The sequence below is a fragment of the Mauremys mutica genome, chromosome 13, assembly GCF_020497125.1.
Source record: "Mauremys mutica isolate MM-2020 ecotype Southern chromosome 13, ASM2049712v1, whole genome shotgun sequence".
NCBI lineage: Eukaryota > Metazoa > Chordata > Testudines > Geoemydidae > Mauremys > Mauremys mutica.
This window is the reverse complement of record NC_059084.1, coordinates 53,688,538-53,706,458: the sequence shown is the minus strand read 5'-3', so window position 1 is coordinate 53,706,458 and position 17,921 is coordinate 53,688,538. Positions and strand designations below refer to the sequence as shown.

The following is a 17,921-nucleotide window of genomic DNA, read 5'->3' as shown; positions in this document are numbered from 1 at the left end:
TCCCAATATGCCTCCATCTCTCTCTCTCACTCCCCAATGCACCCATCTATCTATTTATCTATCTATTTATTAATTAATGGGCAGCAGACAAATCAAACACAAAGAAATATTTCTTCACACAATGCACAGTCAACCTTTGCCAGAGGATGTTGTGAAGGCCAAGACTATAACAGGGGTCAAGAAAGAACTAGATAAGTTCATGGAGGATAGATCCATCAATGGTTATTAGCCAGGATGGGCAGGAATGGTGACCCTAGCCTCTGTTTGCCAGGAAATGAATGACAGGGGATGGATCACTCCATAATTGCCCTGCTCTGTTCATTCCCTTTGAAGCACCTGGCATTGGCCACTGTTGGAAGGCAGAATAGATGGACCTTTGGTCTGACCCAGTATGGCCGTTCTTATGTTCTTATCTATCCGTCCCCATATGCACCCATCTATCTATCTATCTCTCCATCCATCTATCTATCTATCAACACCATCCTTGCAACTGCGGGATGGCCACACAGGTTACTGGAAAAGACGATTTACACACCGATTGGCTAGTAAAGCAGAATGTGATTTAATCATTTCCCACCACCTAGCGCGAATTCGGAATTAATGTGTAAGGTTTCACTGCGCAGCCTGATATCTTCCTCCCTTTCGCAAGTCGCCAGGGAATTCTGCGGAGACGAACTCCCTTGGGAATGTGATGGAGACAGTTTCCTGGTTTCACTTGCTGGGAACTCGGGCCGTCTCCCGCCAGGGGTCGCTGCAGTACAAGCAAAAGTCGTCGCTGTTTAGACATAATGACACCGCGGTCTGCGGCTTCGCCTGGCTTTTCGCGCCGTCGGGTTCCCCTGTCCCCACCCTGAGCCCGCCGCCTGCGCAGCCAGACGCAGTGAGGCAGTTTTGGAGGCTCAGGTGAGAGGCAGTTACCCAGCATGCAGAGCGAGACAGAGAGGGAGAAAGGTGTTTATGCGGTTACTCCCCCGCCCCAGTCCCTCACACCTCCAGCTCCGGCGGCAGCATCTTTGCCTGTTGTTTAGTCCTCGCCGCTATAGGAAACGGGCAACGCTTCCGCAGGGGCAAGGGAGCGAGACCAGGGCTGATCCCCGGCGAGGGGCAGAGACACCGAGATTCCCTGTGACGATGGGACCGATGCTGGGCTCGGCGCTTGTGCTGGTTTTTGTTTCAGGTCAGTAAGTTCACAAATGTTCCGATCTCTCTCTCCCAGTCCGCGTTCTCCCGTCTGAGCTCTTCTAACCCCCCCACCCCAGTCACAGGGAGAGGACGGGGTTTGGCGACATAAAAACCACTGGAAGTTTCGCGCCCACTAAATTAATTCTCTGGGGCGTTTTCTCTCCTAGGCGCCCCGGGCAGAGCCGAGATCCGGCAGCCGCGCTCCGCAGAACACTCGGAGGGAGCCGAACTGAACCTCACCTGCTCTCTCGGTTCCATCACCACCGAAACTATATTTTGGTACCGGCAGCTCCCGAACCAAGGGCCCCAGTATATAGTCTCGGGATACCAGGGAATCTTTAACAGCATCAACCCAGAGGGAGCTTTGCACGTTCCGGCAGACAGAAAATCCAGCACATTGTCCCTGCGCAGGGCGAGGCTGGCAGACGCAGCGGTGTATTATTGTGCTCTGAGCGGCACAGTGTGACAGCCAGGGGCGGCCCCCGCGCAATAAGTATCTCACTCCGGTGGGTGTGGGGGTGTGGGGTGTGTTTCCGGGTGGAGGGTTGGAAGCAAGGGTGATCAGAGAAGAAAAAATAAATTAATAAAACACTTAGGGCCAAATCTAGAAAGGTCTCTGTGCGTCTAATTATTAACCGAGGCGACTAGTGAGATTTGATACTTTGGAGAGAAATCTGAAGCCCAATAAAACGGTAAAACCATGGCACAAAACCCCGTTGCACGTCTCCAAAGATAAAGAAAACAGCACCTTCGCCCTGCGCAGGGCGAGGCTGGCAGACGCAGCGGTGCATTACTGTGCTCGGAGCGACACAGTGGGACAGCCAGGGGCGGCCCCGCCCCCGTACAATAAATCCCCTACTGCGGGGCTGGGTGCTCGTGTGTGTCCGTGCGGCGGGAGACAAGGGGGCGCTGGCAGCGAGAGGGGAAGGGGAACTAGTCACTAGAAGCCAGAAAGGAGGAAGATAACATTTCAGCGGGGTGGGTTCTAAAGAAGTCTAGAGAGATGTTGAAGCCAGTTCAGTGGCATTTGGGCGCCAAACTCCCCCAGGTTCCTTGGAAAATCTGAATTTAGAGCCTGAGCCGGAGACAGCTTAAGTCAAAGGAGGGACTCGTGTTGAGGTCAATGCGTTTTGGGTCACGCTGTGAACCTCCGTCGGTTTCTGTGAGAAGGGGTCCGTAGATGGTCAGAGAGAGAAACCTCCTAGCACCAGCTTCCAATTGCATTTGTGAAGTGGACACAGCTATTGCTAGAAAAAACGACTGGCAAGTGAACCAAACCACGTACTGCAAAACGAAACTCCCCGCATCATTTAGCGTCTAGATTAATAAGATTGCACTTCACCGCCTTGTAACGCCAGTTTTTTGCTAAGAACCCGGCCCGCCAGAGTTAGACCAGAGTTGCGGTGATGGGACACAGATCAGAACCTCGCCCGGTGTCTTTTACAGCATGTTTCCGGCTGCAGGAAATCCTGGTACGATTTTCCAAGATTTATGCGGTGATTTGTTTTATTGACAAAAAATATTTTCATATAAAGGTTGTAAATTCATGCATGTATTAAGTCCCATAAATATAACGGGGATAATAACGCGTCGGGCTTGGTTTGCACAGCATGGGGGCTATAACACCGCACAGGGGTAGAAACGGAGAGATCCCCCCAGACACGAGAAGAGCAGAAGGAACTGAACTTGGCAGAGACGGGTCATAAAAAAAGGGTCAGGTAGAAAAAGAGTCTCTGCCACCCTCGGTGTGTGTGAGCACCTCGACGCCGGAGATGCAGCTCTGCCCTACTGTGTACCTCACAGCACGGTGATACACGGCTGTTCCTTGCAGGGACACCGCCTCAGTCTTCAAGGAAACTGCCTTATTGTAGTCGGAAAACTGCATATTCCAGCGGTGACCGTGTTCTTCTCAGCAGGAGATTGTTAATCTGCCAACAAATGCGAGGGTGGTTGGTTCGGATACAGACGGAACGAGAAGGGATTTGGGCTGGTGAAAGCGGCGGTGACATTACAATGCAAAGGGGCGGGTTGCCCCTCTGAGATTTTCATTGCTGCAGGACACTGAAACGCAGAATTACTTTGAACAAGACCTGTTGAAAGACAAAAAACAGTAACGAAACTACATTTATTCATTCATATTTTTCCACAAAAGTCTCTAATGATCTTATGTAGAAACTGGTTTCCATTCTAAAACAAAGTAACTCGAAAGGAAAGCAAGGTTCTTTCCTTAAACCATACGAGCCTCTGGTTCAGAGAAACTAGTTTTCTTTTAAATCTTTTACGTGGGATTTTCAAAAGATCGTTAGAAATTTGGGTGCCTAAGCCCCCTAGGCTTCCTTGAAAACCCTAGCCTGTTATAACAGGACTCTCGTAGCTCTTAAACACAATAAATGAAATAAAAAATAGCATTTTCTCCCACCTGACTTCACAAGTAGAAGACAGATCTGTAGAACAAGGCAGGGACCATTTTGCAACTTGAAATTATCCTCCTTTTTGCTAGGCCCTTTATCCAATTCTAAAAATAATTCTTCCTCCTATTTCGTTTATTAAAAGAAAGCGCATGCTGTAAAAATGCCCTCTGTGACTTTCCTCCTTCCTTCTCTTCTTTATTTCATGAGAAATAAATGCTCTATGAACCATTCAGATATTTCTTTGAAGGGGGAAAAAAAGCTCATTTTCACATAGAATTTCTCACGCTTCTCTAGGTCCATCATAAGTTATGGGTCTGGCGCAGGAGTCATTGGGAGAAATTCTCTAGCCCTTGTTAAGCAGGAGGTCAAACTACATGGGCATAATGCTTCCTTATTAAATTTAAAAAATCTGTGTATCTGTGTTAGTTCTCTCCAGAAGAAATCATTTCAAAGATTGGATTATTCCTACAAGCCATTCCTTAGTTACAGGAGATTGGGAAAAGTGTTTCATTGCTTCTTAAGAAAAAATTTTTCTCATTAGACTTCCCCATTTAAAACCTGCTTAGTGTAAATTAGTCAGTATTAGTGGTTGTAACTCTGCCATAGCCAGTCCAAAGCCGGGTTGGAAAAGCAGGAGAGTTGGCATCAGGCTGGCAGCCAGCCATAAACCTTTGCCAAATAAATCCATGAAATGAGTCCTCTATATGCCCCATAAAGGCTTGGACAGATTAGATTTTTAGCAGCACAATTCAACAAATGTGGATTTCACCACACACACACAAACCCTGGTAAAAAAACTTCCCTTGATAATCCTTTGCCTATCTGTAAAATTCAGTTAAGAAAAATGCTGCTTGAGAGCTTATTTGGAGTTTGTAATGAACACATCGCTTTAACTTTTTGGATCTCGGGTGTTTTCTCTCATTCATTGTATAAATCATCCAAGTTCTGCGATGAGTGCGGGGCATGAGGAGGAGGAGGAGCACTGTGGGTACGTCTAGCCTCAGCTGACATCAGGGCCCCATTGTTCTGGGTGCTGCCCAGACACTGGTAGAGACAGACCCCGCTGCGATTAAACATTTGGGCTGGGATTTAGGAGCCCGAGGAAGGGCTCCATTCAAGCAGAGGTATTTATGGATGCATGTATCCATTTGTTTTGGCTTACTACTTCAGTTGACTGTCTGTTCTCCTCAAGCGGGTTCAGGGAAGCAGCAGGAAACAGCAAGCTCCCTGAGAAGCTAATGTTAATCAGTCCAGACTCCTGGGGGTGCTCCAGAGGTACATAAGAGGCTTCTCCTCCTCATTCTCCCTGCAGCTCCTGCTGCTTTCTGTTATTCCCTGTCACCTTTTCTCCTGCCTGCCTGTTATGTCTTTTGTGCCCTCCTTCCTCCAGCACAGCACTCCACCTTCTCTGTGTATCTGGAGCAGAGAGAATTCATATGCACCAGCAGTAGACACAATTTTCTACACTCTGGATCCTAGTGATGCCCCCACCCCCAGTCTGGTACCTGAGGCAGCTGCCTCAGTTCACCTCATGGTAAGGCCAGCCCTGGATAGCAATATCTGGCTGTAGGTAAAAAACAAAAAAAAAAACCCACTCTTCATTTCAGTATTTCTTCTAATACTGAATCCTTTAATGAGCCACTTGTAATTAGGGCTAGGATTTTCAAATGAGTTAAGCACCCAATTTCCTTTGAAAATTCCAGTGAAATTCAGCTCCCTTAGGCTCTTCTGAATATACCAGCCCTAATCACCAGCCAAGAAACATAACAAACACAGAGTATTCAAACAAGCCTGAAGTGTGTACACCAGGAGGATATTGAATAATGACTGGACAAAGATAGTGAGAAGTTTTTTTTCCTAAATGTGTTAAGCTATCGCTTTCCTCAAAGTCTCACAGCTCAGAAAAACACGGTGTATGAATAATCACAGGTTTCCAAAAAGTCTCCGCTGGAGAAACATCACACCTGAAAAATTCCATGCGCATTTGCCCCTCCTGAGGGATCTCTGATAGTTTTATTGGTTGGTGTGGTTATCTACTAGGGGGAGCACCAGACCTACCCATTATCTACCTTTGACTTTGTATTTTGTTAATTTCTCTGATAGGTTTAGCGTCACAGGGCAGGAAGGAAATAGAAGACCGGCTTACAGGAAAAGCAGGGCTCCTCTTTACCTCAAGCAGAATCATTAAAAATTGAAAAAACAAACAAACTAACACAAGCGGAAGAAATCTTCTCTTGCTTGCTATAGACACCAGTAACGACGAGGTTAATCTGAAGTTGCAGTGGGCTGTGTTTAGTTGTACAGCTCTATAGTCTACTTTTGTTATCAGGTGAGGTACATTTTATTATTTTAATTATGAATGAATGAAAGTATGAAAGTCGAAATGTGTTTTTAAGGGCCACGCAGCTTCAGCTCTTAACATATTCAGGGTGAAAAGAAAATCCCTGAACTATGAAATTGAATATTGTGGTATTTAGGGAAGAAATATATTTTCCTTTTACAAAGAGACACGCCGTTTAATATTTTAAAAAATGCCATTTTGTATTAGGGCTGGGATTTACAGAGCTGCCTATCGGATTTGGACACTGAGATCCCATCGATTTTAAGACATCTGCATCTCTTGGGCAGCTTTGAAAATCTCCGCTTGAGCCTTTCTAAAAATGAATGAGAAAAAAATACAGAGATAGACAAATAATTATATATTGCAGAGCGGGGATAGATAGATAGACCACATCTATTGGAAAACCCTTTGAGATTCTCAGTTGACAGCAGACACAGCTGTGCTAATTTTTTATAGTGAATTTGCATCTACTTTTTTTTTTTTTTGCAGGACTAAGTACCGAGAAGAACAGTGTCTCACAAAGACAAGGAGTGAATCTGTCACCCTGGGCTGTACTTTCTCGACTGAAGATGCAGGTTATGACAAACACTGGTACAAACAGAACAGCAGCGGGCAGACGAAGTACCTCTTCCGAAGGTCTGCTGGAACTGAGCACAACGGAGCTGGGAGCCGGTTCTCACTGGACTTTAGGCGAGCCAAGAAATACGTGGGTCTGAGAATGGCGGAGTTAGAACTGAGCAATTCGGCGATGTGTTTCTGAGCTATAGCTGAGAGGGCCTTTCCTTAGGTTACCGGGATGGTTGGGTTAATAGAGGGGCTTTAACAAAATCCAGTGCTCAGTTTTCTCTTGACCCTGAGACAAAACACGCGCAGATAGAAATCAGTGTAAAGAGACACCGCAAGCCACAAGCAGGGGTTCGAATCAAACGGTGCAGGGTGTGACTGAAACTGCACGGGCACTAACTGTGTGGAAATGTTACCCTTTTCCAGGAACCGTCCCCCCACCTCCTCCAAATACCCAGAATCTCATGAGCCCGATGTCAGTACCTGTCACACCGCAATTCCCATGAATAGCTCCGTCTGCTTTTGGGGCCAGACCCCAGCAGGTAGGAATCAGACCTCACTCCAGTAGCGTAATCGGGACAATGTATCAGCTGGTGCAAATCAAGGATGCTCCATTGGATTCAAAGGGCCAGACCCCAACTGGCATAAATCAGCTGTCTCGCCACTGGAGTCAATGGCCCAAATCATAAGAACATAACATAAGAACATAAGAAAGGCCATACCGGGTCAGACCAAAGGTCCATCTAGCCCAGTATCTGTCTACCGACAGTGGCCAATGCCAGGTGCCCCAGAGAGAGTGAACCTAACAGGCAACGATCAAGTGATCTCTCTCCTGCCATCCATCTCCATCCTCTGACGAACAGAGGCTAGGGACACCATTCCTTACCCATCCTGGCTAATAGCCATTTATGGACTTAGCCACCATGAATTTATCCAGTCCCCTTTTAAACATTGTTATAGTCCTAGCCTTCACAACCTCCTCAGGTAAGGAGTTCCACAAGTTGACTGTGCGCTGCGTGAAGAAGAACTTCCTTTTATTTGTTTTAAACCTGCTGCCTATTAATTTCATTTGGTGACCCCTAGTTCTTATATTATGTGAATAAGTAAATAACTTTTCCTTATCCACTTTCTCAACATCACTCATGATTTTATATACCTCTATCATGTCCCCCCTTAGTCTTCTCTTTTCCAAACTGAAGAGTCCTAGCCTCTTTAATCTTTCCTCATATGGGACCTTCTCTAAACCCCTAATCATTTTAGTTGCTCTTTTCTGAACCTTTTCTAGTGCTAGAATATCTTTTTTGAGGTGAGGAGACCACATCTGTACACAGTATTCGAGATGTGGGCGTACCATGGATTTATATAAGGGCAATAATATATTCTCAGTCTTATTCTCTATCCCCTTTTTAATGATTCCTAACATCCTGTTTGCTTTTTTGACCGCCTCTGCACACTGCGTGGACATCTTCAGAGAACTATCCACGATAACTCCAAGATCTTTTTCCTGACTCGTTGTAGCTAAATTAGCCCCCATCATGTTGTATGTATAGTTGGGGTTATTTTTTCCAATGTGCATTACTTTACATTTATCCACATTAAATTTCATTTGCCATTTTGTTGCCCAATCACTTAGTTTTGTGAGATCTTTTTGAAGTTCTTCACAATCTGCTTTGGTCTTAACTATCTTGAGCAGTTTAGTATCATCTGCAAACTTTGCCACCTCACTGATTACCCCTTTCTCCAGATCATTTATGAATAAATTGAATAGGATTGGTCCTAGGACTGACCCTTGGGGAACACCACTAGTTACCCCTCTCCATTCTGAGAATTTACCATTAATTCCTACCCTTTGTTCCCTGTCCTTTAACCAGTTCTCAATCCATGAAAGGACCTTTCCTTTTATCCCATGACAGCTTAATTTACGTAAGAGCCTTTGGTGAGGGACCTTGTCAAAGGCTTTCTGGAAATCTAAGTACACTATGTCCACCGGATCCCCCTTGTCCACATGTTTGTTGACATGTTTGTTAAATCCCCAGGTCTTGAGTCAATTAGCTTAATTTTGCTTCACTCTGGAGAAAGATCCCCGCATACAATATTTCGCTGGGCTGTGAGCAGTGAGTGTCCTGACTAGAATTTTTTTTTTTGGTGTTAGCTTTTTAAAAAAGTAAAAGTTTCAGTCAGAGGGGGATCCTGACCAGATCTGTGGAAATGGGATCCATGTACAGTTCTTTTTTTGTTTTTGGTGTTAGCTTTTTTAAAAAGTAAAACCCTGCTCGACCTTGTGAGTCTTGCTGAGATCTTGTCTCTGAGGATGAGACAGAACTAAGTTGCTCCTACTGAGTTGCATCCGAAGAAGTGGACTGTAGCCCACTAAAGCTTATGCTGAAATAAATTTGTTAGTCTCTAAGGGCCACAAGTACTCCTGTTCTTTTTGAGTTGCTAAAGAGATCTGGAGGCCAGAAATGTGTCACGTGACAGGAACAAGCCAAAGCCACACCAGGTAGGGTAAACGCTACCGGAGGGTATTAGCTGTTACATGATGAGGGAAACAGCCTTCAGCTGGGGTCTGAAGGAAAGGACTAAATGGTCTTGCCACAGATTTAATTTCTCTGATTTGATTTTGTGAGAGAAACTTCACCATAAGATTCTATTCTATCCAGCTTCCTGTATTCACCCATCATAGTGGTGGCTTGAGCCCCTGAAGATCCGGAAACAATATCTTTAGCCATGAACACTCCAGAAATCCTGCTTTGGACAGCAACAGCATTTCTATCTTTGAGTAAGTGTCAAATGTCAGAATGTCAGAACTTCTGTTACCTAATGGGTTTGAACAGGGGGAAACTGGAAGCCAGGATTCCTGGGTTCTGTTCACAGCCCAGGGAGGAGAGCAGGGGTTCAGTGGGTTAAAAGAAGGGGTCTGAGCTTCTGGTTTCTAGTCCCACTTCTGGGAGAGGAGGAGAGTCTAGCGGCTGAGAGCAGTTAGACTGCGCATCAGGACTCCAGGGTCCTATACCGAGCTCTGAGTGGGGATCAAAGTCTCATGGCTAGAGCATGGACGATTAAGACTCAGGACTCCTGGATGCTATTCCCAACTTCACTGCTCCCTTGCTAGAAGCAGGGCAAACCAGTCCTGTTTTCTGGGTCTGAGTTGGTCTCTTTGTACGAGATGCACATAAAGAACCTTTCCATTTCTGGGAGGCCGTGAGTCCTAAAGGGTCTCTGTTCTCCTCACACGAGACTGGCTGTAGATGTGCAATAGCTTTACATGCTTAATTAGGGTGAACTTTTTCTCTTTCCTTCCCTGCAGGTTCCAGCCAGGGACAAGGCAGTGTCACGCAAACACAAGGGCAGCTGGCAAAGTTGGGGGGTCAGACTGTCACCCTGGAGTGTACTTTCTCCACTGGATACCAGAACTATTACTTATTTTGGTACAGACAGCAACGATCAGGGGCAATGGATTTCCTCTTCCGAATAGATGAGAATAACGAGGAAGAGAATGGAGCCGGGAGACGGTTTTCTGCAGAATTCAGGAAATCCTCAAAATTCTTCAGTTTAACCATTAAAGAGCTAGAGCCGACGGACTCGACGATGTATTTCTGTGCTCTGTGGGAAGACACTATGAGACCTTTAATAGGGAGCCCTGTACAAAAACCCACCCGCTTGGCTTTCTCATCCTCATAAACAACTGCAGAGTAGTATCCACAGGCCAAGACAGATGGTTAAACTAGAAGATGGGGCTGGTATAAACCACATGACCAATACCTATGAAGACTTATGAGCCTAATTCACCATTGTGTTACCCCAGATTAACCTCAGTTTACCCACTCTGGGTCTGCTCCTCAACTGCAGTGAATCACTGTGGGGCAGATGGAGTCAATTGGGCCAGGTCCACCACAGTATCAATCAGCTGTACTTCCATTGGGGCTGGATTCCCCTAGCTGGAGTAAACCAGCATGGGGCCAATGGGACAGATACACAAAGGCACAACACACGGATGCATGCAGAGATATACACACGTACAAACACAAACATAGAGACAAACAGAAAGACACCCACACCCACAAAACCGGCACACACAACACAGAGCTTTTAAGTCTTCCCACCATGTCTTTAATTCAGTTCTCACCAAGTAGCAACAAGAAGGACAATAAAAAGGAAAATGGATAAAAAAAAAACGTCAAAAAGTCAGAAACCGACCTTCCAGGAAGTGCAGTGGAAGGAATTTGTCCCACGAGTTCTCACCTGCACTTCAGCTGCAGAACCCAGTCCGTTTCCTGTGTCTGTTATGCATTTCCCGAATCCCGCCTCAAATTCCCAGCCTAGACCTGCCAATGCACCTGGCTGCCCTTGAACGTGAGTGTCTCGTTGCAGGTGCGGTGCTGGGTGACTCGGTCTGGTCCAAGGAACACGAGGTGTCCAGGTCAGAAGGAGACACCGTGACCCTCAGCTGTTCTTATGAACCCAGCTACACTGCTGGTGTCTATCTCTACTGGTACCACCAGTACCCAAACCGAGCCCCGCAGTACATCCTCCAGAGAGGAACAAAAGGGAAAAGGAGCTGTCATACCGCAGGTTTCACCCAGGAGAGGTTTTATCAGGGCCACCCAGAGGATTCTGGGGGCCTGGGGTCTTTGGCCGAGTGGGGTCCTTCCGCTCTGGGACCTGCCACCGAAGTGCCCTGAAGACCTGCGGCGAGGACCCCCTCGCCGCCGAATTACCACCGAAGTGGGACCTGCCGCCCTGGTGCAGCCAGGTCTTCGGCGGTACTTGGGCGGTGGGGGGCCCCTGCCGTGGGTCTTCGGGGCACTTTGGCGGCGGGTCCCGGGATGGAAGGGCCCCCCCCGCCACCAAATTACCCACGGCTGCACTTTGGCAGTGGGTCCCGCTTCCGCGGTAATTCGGTGGCGGGGGGTCCTTCCCCCCCAGAGCGGAAGGATCCCCCGCCCGCGAAGACCGGGAGCATAAGAAGCTCCGAGGCCGGGCCCCGCGAGAGTTTTCTGGGGCCCCCGGAGCGAGTGAAGGCCTCAGCTGCAGGGGCCCTGAAAAACTCTCCTGGAGGCCCCTGCTGGGCCCAGGGCCTGGGGCAAATTGCCCCTCTCCCCCCCACCCCGGTGGCCCTGGGTTTTCTTCCCAGGCTGATGACAGCTCCACAGTTCTGAACATCGCCGCCTTGGAGCTGGCAGACACCACGGTGTATTACTGTGCCCTGCGTCTGGCACAGTGACAGAGCCACATGGCAGAGCCCTACAAAAACCCTCCCAGCCCTGCTCCAGGGGATGGTACAGGCATTAAAACGGGCAGCAGCGCCTTGAAACAGCCTGAGTACTGACAATGCTTAAAGATAAACTCCCCTAACAGTTACATTTTTCTGTAAAGAGCTAATTTAAACACAATCTTTGGATAATATAATGGGCATGATCTTTAATTAGGAAACTATTAATACTTATTTTCTTAGGGCTTGGCTACACTTGCAGCTGTGCAGCACTGGGAGTTACAGCTGTCTTTGTACAGCTGTGTAGGGAAAGCGCGGCAGTGTAGCCACACTGACAGCTACCAGTGCTGCAGTGTGGCCACATTTGCAGCATTTGCAGCGCTGTTGGGAGTGGTGCATTATGGGCAGCTATCCCACAGAGCACCTCATCCCATTTTGGCGCCGTGGGTTGTGGGAAGGGTTGTGTCACTGTTTTTCCATCCACGTTTGGTGCCATTGTGACTCTCCCAACGGTTTCTGTGCAGCGCGATTTCTGTGGGAAATGGAGCCCGAGCTGCTGAGGAATATGCTGATCAGTCTTGCCAGCACATCACGTTTGGCAGTTGAGCTATTCCTTCAGCTCCAAAGTGAAAGTGACAGTGAGGAGTCCGACGATGATGATATCGAGTCGCCTGACGTGTATGACACTAAATTGCTTGTGGCATTCACGGAAATGCTCAGCACCGTGGAACACCACTTTTGGGCTCGGGAAGCAAGCACTGAGTGGTGGGATCACATCATCATGGAAGTCTGGGATGACGAGCAGTGGCTGCAGAACTTTCGGATGAGAAAAGCCACTTTCATGGGACTGTGTGCTGAGCTCGCCCACACCCTGCGGCGCAAGGACACGAGATAGAGAGCTACCCTGCCAGTGGTGAAGCGGGTGGCTATTGCAATCTGGAAGCTGGCAACTCCAGACAGCTACCAATTGGTTGGGAACCAGTTTGGAGTGGGAAAGTCGACCGTTGGAATCGTGTTGATGCAAGTTTGCAGGGCCATTAATCACATCCTGCTAAGAAGAACCGTGACTCTGGGGAACGTGCAGGACATTGTGGATGGCTTTGCACAAATGGGTTTCCCTAACTGTGGAGGGGCGATAGATGGCACGCATATTCCTATTCTGGCACCACCCCACCTAGCATCCGAGTACATTAATCGGAAGGGGTATTTCTCTATGGTTCTCCAGGCGCTTGTGGATCACCATGGGCATTTCATTGACATTTACACAGGCTGGCCTGGAAAGGTGCATGATGCATGCATCTTTTGGAACAGTGGCCTGTTCAGGAAGATGCAGGCCGGGACTTTTTTCCCAGAGCGGAAGATCACAGTAGGGGACGTCGAAATGCCCATTGTGATCCTTGGAGACCCCGCTTACCCGTTAATGCCGTGGCTCATGAAACCCTGTACAGGGAAGCGTGACAGGAGCAAGGACTGGTTCAACTACAGGCTGAGCCGGTGCCGAATGACTGTGGAGTGTGCTTTTGGCCATTTAAAAGGGTGCTGGTGATCTCTGTATGGGAAGCTGGACTTGGGGGAAAGCAGCGTCCCTGCGGGTATATCCGTGTACTGTACCCTCCATAATATTTGTGAAGGGAAGGGTGAAAGATTCAGTCAGGCATGGACCGCCGAGGTTCAACGCCTGGAGGCTGAATTTGCACAGCCAGAGAGCAGGGCTGGTAGAGAGGCCCAGCACAGGGCTGCAAGAATTAGGGATGCCTTGAGAGAGGAATTTGAGGCTGAAAGCCAACGGTAATGTTTGTTGCCTTGCACGGGAGTGAAGTGCAGTGGTTACAATGTTAGTAGGAATCTGTTTTTCCTAAAATGATTTGCAGTGCCTGTTTCTTTCCTGGGCTACGGTATCTTTCAATTTCTGCAATAATAAAGACTGTTTTCAAAGCCAAGAATTCATTTATTGAAAAGAAAATAACTTCCTTGACAGACACACAACATTTTGGGAACCTAAAAGGGCAGGGGGGTGGGGTGGGGAACTGTACAGTCACAGGTTTGAATATGTCCTGCCTGGAGTGCTGTGCAATGACTGCTGCACTTCAGGATGCCTATGCTGCATGGTGATGGGGGTTGGGTGCAGAGGGTAAGGGTCGTAGTTCTCAGGCCTGGTTGGTGAATGTACAGGTGTTGGGGGCAGCTGGTGGTGGTAAGAATCTGGATGCTGGGGAAGGGGGTTTGGAGCTGACATTGGGGCACAAGGGTAAGAGCTTTGTGACGGGGTGGGGGGTGGGGGCCCGGCACAGTAGTGCTCTGCCTGCATGGCTACGAGCGCCTGGATAGAGTCCGCTTGGTGCGCCAGGATGCTTAGCAGCTGCTTTGTGCTTTTCCTCCTGGCCACTGCGTTTCTCTGGCGGATCCTGCTTTCCATTTCCCTCCAGTCCTGCAGTTTTTTCCTCCAGTCCTGCACTTTCTTACTCTCTCTGGCAGACTGCTCCATAACCGCTTTCAGCATGTCTTCTTTGCTTTTTTGCGGCTTCTTCCTGAGGTTTTGTAGCCTCTGAGCAGTCGATGATACGGGCAGTCCAGTAGTCAAGGACACTTTTCGAAAGGCAAAAATGGCAACAGTTAACAGAGGCAGCATTGTTTATAATCTCATCCAGACAGTAATTCCCACACACTGAACGAGTTTACAGTCTTCACTTTAGCATACTTTTCCCATACCAAACAGAGCGCACATAACCCACTGGAGCCATAAAATGGTGAGTAAGGGGGACTGATTGCTTCAGGGCTTCAGGGCTGTACTGGGGTTTGTGCATTGGGGACAGCAAACAGCTACAGGGGGCATCTGCACTGAACACTCTCCCAACATTTTCCACAGGAGTTAATCCTGGAAGATATCTCTCAGCTGTGGGTCACCTGGGAAGAGCGGGAGGCTCTTCTACAGCAATGCGGATTCTGCCCTGGCCCCTATGCAGCTTGCCTCTGTGCAGCAATGGTCCCCCCACCCCTCGTGGCACAGTGGCGCAGGTGCGTTAGCCTGACAAGGACCACGGTGGCTCTCTCAATAAACTTGCGCAAGCGCATTGCCCACGCTCTGACTGAAACTTTTGAAGAGATTACCGAGGCCAGTTACCGTGACGTGATAGACCACATCAATGGGCTATTCCACATCTAGGCATGCATGCATGCAGCCCTAACCCCCCCTCCTCTCCCGAAACATTTCCATCCTGAAAATAAAAAGCCGCTTACCGGGAACCTGCTCCTCTGTTTGTCCTCCACCAAGTACCGGCTGCTGCAACTGGAGACCTTCCTCCTGGCTTGAGAAGAGCTCCTGGCTGCAGGGAGCCTCCTGGGACTCCGGAGTGTCTCCCCCAACCCCAGTACCCTCACTCTTGGTTTCCTCCCCCCCTCCCCCGCTCTGAAGTGTCCATCGTGGTCGTCGGATTGGCAATGGGGTCACCCCCAAGTATCGCGTCCAGCTCCTTGTAAAAATGGCAGGTCATGGGGGCAGCGCCGGAGCAGCAGTTTCTCTTGTGGGCTTTGCAATAGGCACTCCGCAGCTCCTTCACTTTAACCCTGCACTGCAGCACGTCCCGGTCATGGCCCCTTTCCAGCATGGCCTTTGATACCTGGCCAAAGGTACCGTAATTCCTACAGCTGGAGCGCAGCTGGGACTGCACAGCTTCCTCCCCCCAAACACTGATGAGGTCCAGCAACTCGCCATTGCTCCATGCTGGGGCTCGTTTGCCACGTGGAGGCATGGTCACCTGGAAAGATTCACTGATTGCACTCCACACCTGGCTGAGCAAACAGGAAGGGGATTTTTAAAATTCCCGGGGCATTTAAAGGGCGGGTCACCTGAGGCCAGGGCAGTAGAGTTCGAACTGATGAGCAGAGTGGCTGAACAGGCATTCTGGGATACCTCCAAATACCTCTGGAGGCCAATAACAGCGCTTTTGGTGGCCACACTGGCGGAGCAGTGCTGCATCACCAGCGCTGCATCACCAGCGCTGCAATAGTTATACCCGAGGCAGAGCAGGAGTACAGCCAGTGCTGCAGCCAGGGAGATGCAGCGCTGTATGTGCCTTGCAAGTGTGGACAGTGTGTAAGTTGCAGCGCTGTAAACCCACCACCAGTGCTGCAACTCTCCAGTGTAGCCAAGCCCTTAGCTGATGAGATGACCTGTATCGGTGTAGAGGGGGGGGGGATAATTTGTAGTAATATACATGTTAAAGGTGAGTATAAATGTAGATGAAGTGACCTATTGTTGAAAATACAAATTGAGATAAAATGCGAACGAAAAATTTCCTTTTACACGTGGACAATATACTGTCAAATTGCTCATTTATGGTGAAATGGGGTAAAATACGCGAGTTTAAATACGGGGGAAATAGAAATACCCGGTTTTGAGTGGTGGGATAAAGCTGCACTTACCAACTCTCCCAGAGTCAAAGCAATGCTCCTGTTGTAGAGACATTTGCATTTTGGGTAGATTTGTTTGGAAACTATTTAATTGCAAGACTCTTTCCCCAAGACCTCTCAGAGTTGGTTAGACAACTCCCACCTTTTCATGGTCTCTGTATGTGTATCTATATCTCCTCAATATATGTTCCATTCCATGCGTCCGAAGTGAACCGTGAACTCTAAAATCATGTGGTACGTGGTAAAGTCATGACAAAGCACCGCCATCTGCTGGTTGGAAATATAAACACAGGTTGTCATTGGAAACCCTTCCACGCGCTGTGTCTTCGGTTTCACTCAGGCTGCCGGCAAAGGCAGCAGAGGAAAGACGAAAATGATTTTACATAATTCTTTCAGGAGTTCTGGCTGGGCATTTCAAAGGAGGTTAATGGAGTTGGGTGCCTCATCCCATTAAATTTGTTGTGATAATCCCAGACGTTATTGCCCGTAAACATATTCATGCCCCATCCCACTGATACCTGGGTGCGTCAAAAAATCTCAACAGTCCCTCCATGAGTTAGAAAAAATCCTTCTTATTTTACAGCTAGGGAAACTGAGGCATAGAGGAGGAGGATTACACATCGTCACACACACACACAGTCTGTGGCAGAGCTGGTCTCTGAATCCCAGAACAGACCCTCGTCCACAAGCTCATCCCTCTCCCCTTAAGAACACCAATATCTCAGCTGCAGGCTGACCTGAACCCACTGTGTTTCCTGGATCTGTGGAGAGTTCCCCAAAACTCCTCCCTCTTCCTCTCCGTCGGTTTCTAATGAATTTTCCACAGTTGTTGCTGCCCTTAGAGACGTGACATTTATGTTCTTCTGAGGCAGGGGCAATAACTGGGAGTTTGAAACTTGGTCGGTATAGATAGAAGATACTATGGAGACGCGTTTTATTCTCATAATTTGGATAGTTCTCCTAGGGAACTGGGCTGGGATTTCAAAGAGGTCTCAGGAAACTAAACACTCAATTCCCATTGAACTGTAAACCTAACCCCACACTTAACCCTTACTCAAGACTGTAACCAAAATGCGAATGCTACAGCCTGACAGTTCACCCTCACCACAACCCTAAACCCTACCCCTGCCCTAGGGGGTGTAGAAGTACAGCCCCTCCCCCCAGCCCAGTCTCTTCCCTAGAGAACCTACAGTCTAAGGGTGACTACCCGTCTCTGCCACTGAGCTGCTATATGAACTTGGGCAAGTCCTTTCTACTCTCTGTGCATGTTTCCCTCCCATCCGCTTGTCTGCCTTTCCCTGCTGCACAGGCAATGTCTTAGGGGCAGGGAGCCTCTGTGGGGATCTGTTTTTAAAGCACCTGTCACGCTGCCTAGGGAGGCCCCTGCTGGAGTAATCACAGTGCGGCACCAGCCTGTTCTGGAGATGGGACACCAGGGCCAATGGATCGGCCAAGCAGGGATGGTGCAAGGATGTTTCGTGCCCTAGGCAAAACTTCCACCTTGCGCCCCCCCCCCCCGAACCCTTCTTGAGGCGCCCCCCCCACGGCAGCTCCCCACCCTCCACCCTGAGGCACCCCCCCGCCCCAGCTCACCTCTGTTCCATGCACAATCACGAGCACCCGTCGCTGCTTAACTTCTCCCGCCTCCCAGGCTTGCGGAGCCAATCAGCTTAGGTGCCAGCAAGCCTGGGAGGCGGGAGAAATGAGGCAGCCAGGGCGTGCTTGGGGAGGAGGCGGGTAGGGGTGAGCTAGGGCAGGGAGTTCCCCAGCGTGCTGCCTCCCCGCCCCTTACTTGCTGCAG

General features: G+C 48.8%; 2 gene segments (V, D, J or C); both read left to right on the top strand.

Moving 5' to 3' along the window:
• The first annotated feature begins 434 nt into the window (after positions 1 to 434).
• On the top strand, positions 435 to 1,677 carry LOC123348280. The segment is given in 2 exon segments: positions 435 to 1,177; positions 1,350 to 1,677. Coding segments are annotated over 2 exon segments (519 nt in total).
• A 7,470-nt stretch (positions 1,678 to 9,147) lies between these two features.
• LOC123348589 lies at positions 9,148 to 11,076 on the top strand. The segment is given in 2 exon segments: positions 9,148 to 9,277; positions 9,806 to 11,076. Coding segments are annotated over 2 exon segments (426 nt in total).
• The last annotated feature ends 6,845 nt before the right edge of the window (positions 11,077 to 17,921 follow it).